Here is a 12,353-nt window from a genome sequence, read left to right as displayed (position 1 = left end):
TCGGCGTTTGCGTGTTGGCTTGAAACGCTAGCTTGCTCGGCGTTTCTATGTTGGGTGGAAACGCCACGGACCCTGGCGTTTCTAAAAGGGTCAAATCGCGAAATACTTTTTCGTTGAGCTCAGTTTATGACTATAAACGCTGACAAGGTCAGAACAGTGATTTCGGCCTACCTCGACCACGCGATCACCAACGTCACGTCGCGCCCTTGACTTGCGTGAAAGTACGCCCGCGCTGAGCACACACGCACGCCAGCCATTTCCCGTCGCTTTCCCCATCTCCCGTCCAACGCCACTTAGCTAGCGAGGTGCCTCGCCGGCCGGCTGCCGGCCGTATAAAGGATAGATTAATAGCCGGGGCTCAGTGTCCCTGCGCGCACTAGGTGAGCGACTGGTGCTCAAGGAGGAAGGTCGACCGGGTGTGGACTGTGGAGAGAGAGATGGGGTCGCTGGGGAAGGAGGCGGCGTCGGCGGGGGAGCGGGTGGTGCTGGCGGTGAACGGCGCGCGGCACGAGGCCGCCGGCGTCGACCCGTCGATGACGCTGCTGGAGTTCCTCCGCACTCGCACGCCCGTCCGGGGGCCCAAGCTCGGCTGCGGCGAAGGTGAGCACCGCCCCCGACGACTCCATCGATTTCATCTCCGGCGGCTAGCTCGCTCAGTACTACTAGTTCGTTACGCTGTGTGTGAGAGTGTTAGAGAATCTTTGGCTGAATAAGCGGATCGGATCGAGCCAGATCGATTGAACTCTGCATACGTGCACGTAGGACCTCGCGCCACATGCGCACCCATCCCAGGTACCTCTCGTCTCGTCTTCGCCTAGGTTAGCCAGCGCTACGCTATCGTTCATCGTCTCCTCACGTACACATCGCCAGGTAGGTAGGAAAGGATCGATCGTACCTGTGGTAGGCATGTACCTGTTTTTCTTTCTCTGTTTCTTCTCTTCTTTTGGCGCCATGCATCTTTCATTCAGCAACCATCACAGCTATGTTTCTTCTTGGGAACCCTCTTGCCTTCTCCGGCCTCGGTGTGCGTAGCGTAGCATGCGACGATCTGATCACGGAGATCGCAAGAAACACAAACAGAGACAAGGCACATGCTATACATGTTCCGTTCTTGCAAAAAATTAACACAGTATAGATGCAGACGCTCGTACATACACATACACCCATCTCTATAAACACATGCACACACCTTACGAACCTCTAGGAGCACCTTCGAAAGATTGGGCTGTCACATCATCTCGATATTAACAAAGACACCATAGACGTTTTTGTAACCGACGGGAACTTGAACCCTGAATGCACATCATTGGAAAGATTGAAATAAATCAAAAAATTAAACATCAATATCAAGTCAAGAACTTGAACCTTGATAGACTGGTTGCACCACAAAAAATCTAACCATCTCTTGCATGTTTTTTTTCAACATGAACGAAGCATGTAGAAATATACACATATGGAGACATAGAAAGGCAAATACCATACTTGTATTGCTTGCCGGCCGGAGAGGATCTAGGCACTGACGTTCCAACCTACTATTAACACTTCGACAGCACAGACAATCGCATTAGCCGCTGCTCCTTTAGTTTCATAGTGATCCATAAGTGAAAAAAAAATCAACTTGCTCTCAAGTGTATAACTCAATTTTTGTGTGGAAGACACCAGATTCTTCTTCTTTTTTGCGAACCACCTGGTAATATCCTTCCAAACGTTCAGTGTAATTTTTTTTCTTGATATGGCTTACCACCCGTGCCAAATGGTAAATGCCAATATGGCTTTACTTATCAATCGATCAACGACATCTGTTTGAAGGACAAGCAATATGAATCCGAGAGAATAGAAACGGGGCAAAAACACACCTCGCTCAGCAATGACACTGCACGTTACTTTCACTACGCTCAGGCCTAGCGATGGTATGGAGATATAATATCTTTTTTGGGGGGATAACTTATAGTATTGATTAAAAAATGGGTAAAGCTGGAGGATTGGTTCTTTACGGGCACTCAGGCATGATGGAGACAAAATCATACCCTGCCGCTGTACTTTTCTTTTCTCGTAAGTGGAGTAGGCATGCAAAGCAATCAGGCTGTAATGGGGAGTAAAGAACTACATTTATGTTGTCATATGTTGGTATCATAGAGAACTACATTTATTGTCATGCATGATACAAAGTAGCACATCATTTAATATGATACAGTATCATGATATGATACTCAAGCCTCTCTTTCTTCATTTAATTCTATGTCACTTCATCAAAATTGCTTAGTTAGCATGCATGATACTACCTACGATACTCCCATTACAGGCAGCTTCATACACCCATCCCAAATCATTGGACCTTGACCCCCTGATTTGTGATTGTGATTGCCAATTTTTCCGTTTGGTGGTCAGGTCCCATGTGCAACCGACGGTATTTCAACCTTTGGCACGTGCTTAAGTTTGCTACACGGCGATATTTCTAATCAGCAGCAAACTTTAGCCTGTATCAATTCGACAGATGTTTTTGTAGTTACATTGATGTTTATATAGATTCACATCACTTTACATAAAATATAGCCAATAAACGAGGTAATTTAATGGGACCATGTGCTTCACGATTGCCTTTTTTTAGTTGAGAATTATATAGTCTTCCACTTGTTTTCTCACATAGCTGACAAGAAAAAGAAAAGAAAAGAGGATAGTACTATGAAATCATCATACCACGAAAACAGAATATGCTTCCCTAACTAAATGTGCAAGTTGCTAACTTTAGTAGAAAGGTTTGCTTCATTATGAGTACACATGAACAATTGATTACATTTTCGCACAACTCATGATTTATTTTTAAACTTTGAGATAATGAAAATTTTGGTACATGTATATAATATTCGCGGAAATATGACAATAATAATCGAAATTCGTGCGAATGTTTCCAAAATTGATTAAAATATAGGTGATTTTATAAATGTGAATATCTATAATTATATACTTTATTTAGTTTTGAATAATTAAAAATAAATATGTATTTAAATTATTTTTAATAATTTAAACTCTTTTAGAATAATTATCTTTGAATAATTATCTATAAATATTATTTTTATTGAACTTACTGAAGACTTTAAAATTGCAAGAAAAATATAACGGACTCTTTTTGAACTTTTTTAGGCTATTGTCAAAATTATTTGATTTTTGAGGTTTGTGTTTTCTTATTGTATGAAAATTATTGAAATAATTATATTTGGAATGTCCATCAACTGAAAATCGAAACACAGATCGAAAAAACTATAACCATCAATAATACATGGCCTAACATCTGGGTGGATTGATGATTTAGGAAAAAACACCACTCATTGAGAAGCCTGACCGAAGGCACGAGATACTTTTGGGCCTATCGTTAGCATGCACGAGTTCCCGATTCTTCCCCTTTTTTTCGAGAAAAAAAATTCCAATTCCCATTACGCTCCCGATTCAGCCACGCGGAGGTCGCACGGCGGAGACGGGGAGGCAGCGTTGAGGCCCGGCAGCCAGGCAGCTAGTTGCAGCGCCGAGGGCGACCCATCCCCCATTCTGCGGCGGCGCGGCCATGCTCCAGGCACCTAGCTGCGGCGAGCCGGCGACGGGCGACCCAGCCAACGAGCACGACCGGCCGCACAGGCACCGCGCACTAGTAATTCCTCTCTTTGCCCTAATCGCACCACGGCGTCATCTCAGATTCTCAATACCAGTTTCCCCATAGGCTATGGAAATCTGAGATTCGCAGTTAGCGATTTGGTAGCATGAATTGTCAGTCAATTGGTTTTCTTACAAAAGTTTATAGATTGCAATTTAAGTAGATTTGGTTTTCAGAAGGCATTCATATTGTTTGGAATTGAGATGATTCTCGAAATAACTGAGTTGATGCCTATTGAAATAGTGCCGTCAGAACTTGAGGAAAGGAAAATTGTGCTCTTCTGTAGCTTGGCCTGCCCAACCATTTGTGTAGCCGGCAGTGTTTCTGATTTACAATGTCATGTTGCTGCGTGCAGGTGGATGCGGCGCATGCGTAGTTCTCATTTCCAAGTATGATCCGGCCACCGACGTGGTGACCGAGTTCTCGGCGAGCTCCTGCCTGACGCTCCTTGGCAGCCTCAACTACTGCTCGGTCACCACCAGCGAGGGCATTGGCAACACCCGCGATGGCTACCACCCCGTCCAGCAGCGCCTCGCTGGCTTCCATGCCTCCCAGTGCGGTTACTGCACTCCCGGCATGTGCATGTCCATCTTCTCTGCCCTCGTCAAGGCCGACAAGACCGGCGACCCCGCCCCAACACTGGGATTCTCCAAGCTCACCTGCTCCGAGGCCGAGCATGCTGTCTCCGGCAACCTGTGCCGCTGCACCGGCTACCGGCCCATCGTCGACACGTGCAAGAGCTTCGCCGCCGACGTCGACCTCGAGGACCTCGGCCTCAACTCATTCTGGAAGAAAGGCACCGACCCTGCCGACGTCGGCAAGCTGCCAGAATACTCCAGCGGCGCCGTCTGCACCTTCCCTGAGTTCCTCAAGTCCGAGATCAAGGGTCAAATGAAGGATGCTCCAGTGGTGAACGCCGGCGAAGATGGCTGGTACCGTCCCAAGAGCATCGAGGAGCTCCATACCCTCTTTGACTGCAAATGGCTCGACGAAAACTCCGTCAAGATCGTGGCGTCAAACACTGGTGCCGGGGTGTACAAGGATCAAGACTTATATAAAAAATACATCGACATCAAAGGGATACCAGAACTTTCGGTCATCGACAGGAGCAACAAGGGGGTGGAGATTGGGGCAGCCGTGTCCATCTCCAAAGCCATCGAGATCTTCTCCGATGGCACACCGGTGTTTAAAAAGATCGCCAATCATCTCAGCAAGGTGGCCTCGCCGTTCATCCGCAACATGGGGACGATCGGCGGGAATGTAATCATGGCGCAGCGGCTGCCATTCGCTTCAGACATCGTCACTGTTCTTCTTGCCGCGGGTTCGACGGTCACAATCCAGACTGCTTCCAAGATGCTGTCCCTAACACTGGAGGAGTTCTTGGAGCAGCCTCCCTGTGATGCCAAGACCATACTGCTCAGCATATTTGTTCCTGATTGGGGTTCAGACAATGTCATCTTCGAGACATCTCGTGCAGCTCCCAGACCATTCGGCAATGCTGTCTCCTATGTGAATTCTGCATTCCTGGCAAGGACTTCAGGGGATGCAGCATCAGGGGAGCTCATTATCGACGAAATCTGCCTAGCATTTGGTGCTTACGGCGTCGATCACGCCACTCGGGCTCCGAAAGTTGAGGAATTCCTGAAGGGGAAATCAGTGAGTGCACCGGTTATACTTGAAGCAGTTCAGTTGCTGAAAGATGTTATCTCGCCGTCAGAAGGCACCACACACCCTGAGTACAGAGTCAGCTTGGCTGTCAGTTTTTTATTCAGTTTCCTTTCTGCACTTGGTAACAACCTGAATGCTCCCAATGGATCATGTCCTAATGACCCCGAGAAGCATGGTAAGGTTGTCAGCGATGACTTGCCGATTCGTTCAAGGCAAGAACTGGTTTTCAATGACGAATACAAACCTGTCGGCAAGCCGATCACGAAATCCGGGGCCGAGTTGCAAGCTTCTGGTATACTCCTACACTCTGATTCCATTTTTTTATTTAGCTTACAAGTGTTTACTTAAATTAGTTTGTACTCTTGAATTACAAGTGCTAGTAGTACTTCAACCTTATAACTTCTTAGATTTCTGTAGCTTGAACAAGATTGTTTGGGATTTCTTTTTATTCATCTTTAGTACACTGCTTCAATCATGCTGAACCATTTGAAATGCTTCATCCCTGAATGTATTTCTTCAAAAAAATGTTGGCACATCTAATTTCTGTCCTGAAACATGGGCTTGACATTGTTCCTGCTTGATTTCCAGGGGAGGCTGTGTATGTTGATGACATCCCTGCTCCCAAGGATTGCCTCTATGGAGCATTTATCTACAGCACACACCCTCATGCCCATATAAAAAGTGTCAACTTCAGATCATCTTTGGCTTCAGAAAAGGTCATCACAGTTATCTCCGCAAAGGACATTCCTGCCGGTGGAAAAAATGTTGGATCCGGCTGGGCGTTTCTAGGAAACGAAGCTCTTTTCGGCGATCCGGTTTCTGAATTTGCTGGTCAAAATATTGGCATCGTGGTACCTACTTCTGAACCGCTTGAACTCAATTTCAGGAAAATGCATAACCAGTAGTATATTTTTACCCTGAATTTTAAGAGGTCATTTGAACTTATCGCATCATCATGTTCCTTTGCTATCACTCAGATCGCTGAAACACAGAAGTATGCCTATATGGCAGCGAAGCAAGCTATCATTGAGTATAGCACCGAGAATCTTGAGCCGCCAATTCTGACAATAGAGGATGCCATCCAACATGACAGCTACATTCCTGTTCTCCCATTTTTTGCTCCTCAGCCAATTGGGGACTTCGACCAAGGGATGTGTGAAGCAGATCACAAGATCCTATCAGGAGAGGTACACACTTGATATTTAGGAGGCTGCATTCTTAGTTTCAGACAAGGCCCAAATATTGACACCTAGTAACTTTTGTTAATTTCCGACAGGTGAAACTTGAATCACAGTACTACTTCTACATGGAGACGCAGACTGCATTGGCCATCCCTGACGAAGACAACTGCATCACCGTCTATGTCTCGACGCAGCTACCCGAGATCACGCAGAATGTCGTCGCGGACCTCCTTGGCCTTCCCTACCACAATGTTCGCATCATCACCAGGAGAGTTGGAGGTGGCTTTGGTGGAAAGGGAATGAAAGGAACCCATGTAAGTTCATTCAGACTACACACCAACAATAAGTTCTGACATTTATGAAACTGATCATGGAGAAATTGTTGTGTTCTTCAGGCTGCATGTGCGTGTGCGCTTGCTGCATTCAAGCTTAGGCGCCCTGTCCGGATGTACCTCGACCGGAAGACGGACATGATCGTGGCAGGAGGGCGTCACCCGATGAAGGCGAAGTACTCCGTCGGGTTCAAGTCGGACGGCACGCTCACGGCGCTGCACGTCGATCTCGGCATCAACGCCGGGATATCACCGGACTTGAGCCCGTTGATCCCGGCTAACACCATCGCTTCTCTGAAGAAGTATAACTGGGGCGCCCTGGCCTTTGACATCAAGTTGTGCAAGACGAACATGTCGTCCAAGTCGGCGGTGCGGGCGCCCGGCGACGTGCAGGGTTCCTTCATCGCCGAGGCCATCATCGAGCACGTCGCGTCTGTGCTCGGGTCCGACACCAATTCGGTCCGGAGAAAGAACCTCCACAGCGTCGAGAGCCTCACGAAGTTCTACAGCGACTCTGCGGGAGACGCCCCGACATACAGCCTCGTGGACATCTTTGACAAGTTGGCCTCGTCGCCGGAGTACCGGAGCAGGGCAGAGGCTGTTGAGCGGTTCAATGGTGGGAGCAGGTGGAAGAAGCGCGGCATCTCGTGTGTGCCGATCACCTATGAAGTGACCCTCCGGCCAACGCCGGGGAAGGTGTCCATCCTGAACGACGGCTCGATCGCCGTGGAGGTTGGCGGCGTGGAGATCGGGCAAGGGCTGTATACCAAGGTGAAGCAAATGACGGCATTCGGGCTAGGGGAGCTCTGCCCCGACGCCGACAGACTCCTTGACAAAGTGCGTGTCATCCAGGCCGACACGCTGAGCATGATCCAGGGCGGCTTCACCGGCGGGAGCACCACCTCGGAGAGCAGCTGCGAGGCGGTCAGGCAGGCGTGCACCGTGCTCGTCAAGCGCCTCAAGCCCATCAAAGAGGGCCTCGAGGCGAAGTCCGGTGCGCCGGTGCCATGGAGCACCCTGATCGCCCAAGCGAACATGGCAAGCGTGAACCTGTCGGCGCACGCCTTCTGGACGCCAGACCCAGCCTTTGTAAAATACATTAACTATGGAGCCGCCGTAAGCGAGGTGGAAATCGACGTGCTGACTGGGGGCACGACGATCCTGAGGAGCGACCTTGTGTACGACTGTGGGCAGAGCCTGAACCCGGCGGTGGACCTCGGCCAGGTGAGCTCGCCGCCGATCAGCACATCCACTTGCTATTGCTGAAGATCGTTGTAATCTGAATTCATTTTTGCTGGATGGATCAGGTGGAGGGTGCGTTCGTGCAAGGGGTGGGTTTCTTCACGAACGAGGACTATGCGAGGAACGCCGACGGGCTGGTGGTGAACGACGGCACCTGGACGTACAAGATCCCTACGGTTGACACCATCCCTAAGCAGTTCAACGTGGAGCTCATTAACAGCGCGCGCGACCAGAAGCGCGTGCTCTCCTCCAAGGCGTCCGGCGAGCCGCCGCTGCTGCTGGCTGCGTCGGTGCACTGCGCCATGCGGGAGGCCATCAGGGCGGCCAGGAAGGAATTCTCGGCCAACTCGCCGCTGACGTTCCAGATGGATGTGCCGGCGTCAATGGCCGACGTCAAGGAGCTGTGCGGCCTCGACGTCGTCGAGAAGCACCTTCAGAGCCTCACTTCCGCCGCCGCCAGCGCCGCAGTGAAGGCGTGATCGTATTTGCATTTAAGTTGTGTCGAAACGTGGGCATATGTACTGCTGTAAGACACGATGAAGGTGTGGGACGCTGAACAATGACGTGCCTGTGTGCTGCTGTGTTGGGTTTTCATCTAACGGCAGGCATGCACATGTTGCGATTCTGCTTATAATGTAGTATATTTTTACTACAAAAATGAATATATTCAATTCCTTATAAATAAAAGCAAATCTAATCCCCGAAACCTTTTTCTAGGGTTTCGAGTGGACCGGTGACTCTATCTCCCAAGTCGCGATCGTGAGATTCCGGCCGCGATCTCCTGCCCTAGGCTCTACCCCTCTCCACCGCTCTTGGTTAGTGTGTTCGGGGTGATCACGGGGTCCTGGCGACCCTGCCCACCCTTGGTACCCATGGGACGGTTGAGGGAGAAGTCAAGGGGGATCGACGGCCATGGCTAGTTCATCAACGAACACTGGCAAGGAGAGGGAAGGGATGGAGAAGATGATGGAGAGAACGAGTCTGACTCATAGGGAAAGTGTAAAACTCATGATGGACAATCAGGAGGAAGCGCATGACTCTGCTAAAGAGTATCCAAGATGTTGCGTGGAGTCTTTGTCGAGCAGGTTACTCGTGCTCATTTCTCTTGTCCGGGTGCTCATGCTCAGAATGGTATGGCTGAGCGCAAGCATCGTCACCTTCTTGAGATGGCTCGTGACTTGATGATCGCTGCCTCCCTTCCGCCTCACTTTTGGGCATGCGTTGTCTCAACTACCACCTATGCCATCAATGTTCAGCCATCCACTGCTCTGCAGGGCACCAAACTGATCGTTTAGTCTGTTGAGTGTGCCTTCTTAGGATATAGTGGTGAGCAAAAGGGGTATCACTTTTTATCATGTTGGTCATCAGATGCTTATTTATTGGGATGTGAATTTTTATGAGTCTCGTCCCTTCTACCCACGTCCACTTTCCTTGAACTTTCAGTGCATGATATCACTTTCCTCCTATCACTCCCATTGAGCCCTTGTCCACCCATACTACTGCTCCTGCTTCTTCGACTCTTACAGAATTGACGCCGCCATCTCCCATGGTTTCCTCAACTCGCTTATTATAGGATTCTACACCTTCATCCCGTTGGCTTCCATCTCCATCAATTGAGTTTATCCCGGTGATTCCTCCTCGTATTCTTCCATCTTTTACTCACTTTTATATTCGTCGGTCTCATGGTGCGGGTGCATCTACTGATGCGCCATCTACTTATGATGTGCCATCTTCCTCGTCTCTGCCTACTTACGGCTTGCATCCTCGATTCCTTGTTCGCTTTTCGCCTGTTGATCGCCCTGTTTTTTCAAGAGCTAGTGCAATTGTTCTTGAGCCGACTCCTTATCGTGATGCTATTGTTCATCCCGAATGGCAGCTTGCAATGTCAGATGAGATTGCGGCTCTTGAGCCCACCGACACATGGGTTCTTGTTTCTCTTCCTCCCCGTGTTCATTCCGTCACTTGTAAGTGGGTCTACAAGGTTAATACTCACTCTTGATGGTTCTCTTGAGCACTAGAAAGCTCGCCTTGTGGCTCGTGTCTTTCAATGGAAGCATGGTCTTGATTACGATTTCCTCCTGTGGCGTGTGACCTTTGTTCGTGTAGGTCTATATCTCATCTTGATGTTAAGAATGTCGTTAGCATGGTCAGTTGCGTGAGGAGGCCTACATGTAGCCACCGCTTCGGTATCCTATTCTTGACGGCACGGTATGTTGTCTTTGTCGCTCTTTCTATGGCCTTAAGTAAGCCCGTCGTACCTGGGGTGAGCATTTTGCCTCTCTGGTGACTGCCACCGGTTTTTAAGTGAGTGGCCATAATCATGTGTTATTGGTCCACCTTTCTGCTCGTGGTCGGGCTCTTCTTCTTCTACATGTTGATGATATGATCATCGATGGCGACGACCTTGAGTGTATTGCCTTTGCGAAGGCACGTCTTAGTGAAAAGTTTCTTATATTTGATCTTGCCATTCGCTATTTTCTTGGGATTGATGTTTCTTCTATCTCTAATGGCTTTTCTATTTTCCAAGAAAAGAATATCTAGGATCTTCTTGCTTGTGTTGCTCTTACTGATCAACGCACTGTTGAGACTCCCATGGAGCTCAATGTGCACCTTTATGTTACTGATGGTGACCCCTTATTTGAGTCGACATGTTACCATCATCTTGTTGTGAGTCTTGTCCATCTAGTCGTCACTTGTACGGATATCTCCTATCATGTCCCTATTTTGAGTCAGTTTGTCTCTTCTCCCACTTCAGTTCACTATAGTCACCTCCTCCATGTTCTCCGATATCTTCTCCGCAAGATCACTCAACGTCTGTTCTTCTCTGCTCCAGTTCAGTACAACTTTAGGTCTATTCGGATGCTACATGGGCTAGCGATCCCTCAGACCGCCGTTCATTTCTGCTTATTGTGTTTTTCTTGGCGGTTCTCTTATTGGCTGGAAGACGAAGAAACATACTGCATTTCTCGTTCGACAGATGTTGAGTTGTATGTTGTGGCTCTTTTGACGGCAGAGATGACTTAGTTACAATAGTTACTTCAAGAGTTTGATGTTTCTGTCACTACACGTACTCTGTTATTGTCTGACACTACATGCGCTATTAGTATTGCATGCGGCCTTGTGAAGCATGAGCTCATCAAACATATCGGTGATGCTTTTTTTGTGCGCGTTGATGTGTAGGATCATGTTGTTGCTCTTTAGTATTTGTCTTCCGAAATACAATTGACGGATTACTTTACGAAGACTCATAGTATAGCACAATATGGCTTCTATCTCTTCAAATTTAGTATTGTTGATCCACCATCAGTTAGGGAAGGAGGAAGTTAGAGTTATATATTTAGCCCGTTCTGAAATAAGCCTGCAACTGCGCCACTGTGCCACACGTCACCTCACTGTTACTGCTGATACACCGGAGCGCTGGCTAACCTCGTGGTGACCAGTAGTAAACAAGAACATTAGTGATCATTATTTTGATTCATTCGGAGTTTTTTTAGATGTAGAGTATAAAACTACTCAGACAAGACCAATACATTTATTCAACATGAGTGGTCAATGCCTATCCGGCACTCCTGCGATCACCACCACCTGGTCTTCATTTTCTTGTCTCTCCTGCCAGCTCATGTGCAAGGGTATTAGAGCAACTTCAACGCGTCGACCTAAACGGACGACGCTTTTATTTGTTTTTTGTCAGTTTGCGTCGGTCCGGCAGACACACATGTCAGCTTTCGTGTTTGGGTCGACGCTTGCGCCCAACGCTGGTCCGACCCATTTTTCAGGTGGCGCAAAAAAGACACATAATGCAAGCATTTTAGGTAAAATAAAAACATTAATGTCGATAACAAAGGCCGGCGAGAGTTCATGAGTCCACGTACATTAAAACTAAAACATAATTAAAACTAAAACTACGAGGAGTACATGTTGGCAGCGTTTTACAGATGGAGATAAAGACAAAGCCACAGTGGTCGCGGGCGATAGCACCTGCAGAACTCCATCCAGTGTCTGCCAAAAAACGATGCATCAGAGTTCAGTTTGACTGAACCCCCTCTCGCAGTTGCCAGCAACGCCATAACAGTAAACAGAATTTTCGCACGCATCTCCTCAGACTCGGTATCTAGTAGTACCTGAAGCCAGTCCTCTCCTGTAAACCAAAATTTATTCTCTGCCGGCAAGCTCCATTTCTCCCGTAAAGCAAATCTCAGTGCTCTACTCTTCGTGCATGCTACCACAGCATGGTACTCATTTTCTTCTCCATTACCACATATGTTGTAGGTGGCGTCCATCTCA

General features: G+C 48.1%; 1 protein-coding gene across 1 annotated transcript; it reads left to right on the top strand.

Annotated features, from left to right (window-relative positions):
- The first annotated feature begins 317 nt into the window (after positions 1-317).
- On the top strand, positions 318-8,629 carry LOC123105341 (indole-3-acetaldehyde oxidase). The gene is made up of 7 exons (XM_044527399.1): positions 318-600; positions 4,002-5,606; positions 5,903-6,165; positions 6,292-6,501; positions 6,591-6,809; positions 6,891-8,051; positions 8,135-8,629. The coding sequence occupies exons 1-7, from the start codon at positions 438-440 to the stop codon at positions 8,546-8,548; spliced, it is 4,035 nt and encodes a 1,344-aa protein (XP_044383334.1). The 5' UTR covers positions 318-437; the 3' UTR covers positions 8,549-8,629.
- Positions 8,630-12,353: the final 3,724 nt, after the last annotated feature.

This window comes from Triticum aestivum, chromosome 5A (genome assembly GCF_018294505.1).
Source record: "Triticum aestivum cultivar Chinese Spring chromosome 5A, IWGSC CS RefSeq v2.1, whole genome shotgun sequence".
Classification (NCBI taxonomy): Eukaryota; Viridiplantae; Streptophyta; class Magnoliopsida; order Poales; family Poaceae; genus Triticum; species Triticum aestivum.
Note: the sequence above shows the minus strand (reverse complement) of the source record. Positions and strands in the feature narration are given on the sequence as shown.

What these genes read in the sequence shown, in the direction of transcription:
- LOC123105341 (XM_044527399.1), top strand. Translation starts at nt 438, where the DNA reads ATGGGGTCGCTGGGGAAGGAGGCGGCGTCGGCGGGGGAGCGGGTGGTG. An exon ending in ACAAGATCCTATCAGGAGAG is followed by an intron (nt 6,502 to 6,590) that starts GTACACACTTGA and finishes AATTTCCGACAG; the next exon opens with GTGAAACTTGAATCACAGTA. An exon ending in CGGCGGTGGACCTCGGCCAG is followed by an intron (nt 8,052 to 8,134) that starts GTGAGCTCGCCG and finishes TGGATGGATCAG; the next exon opens with GTGGAGGGTGCGTTCGTGCA.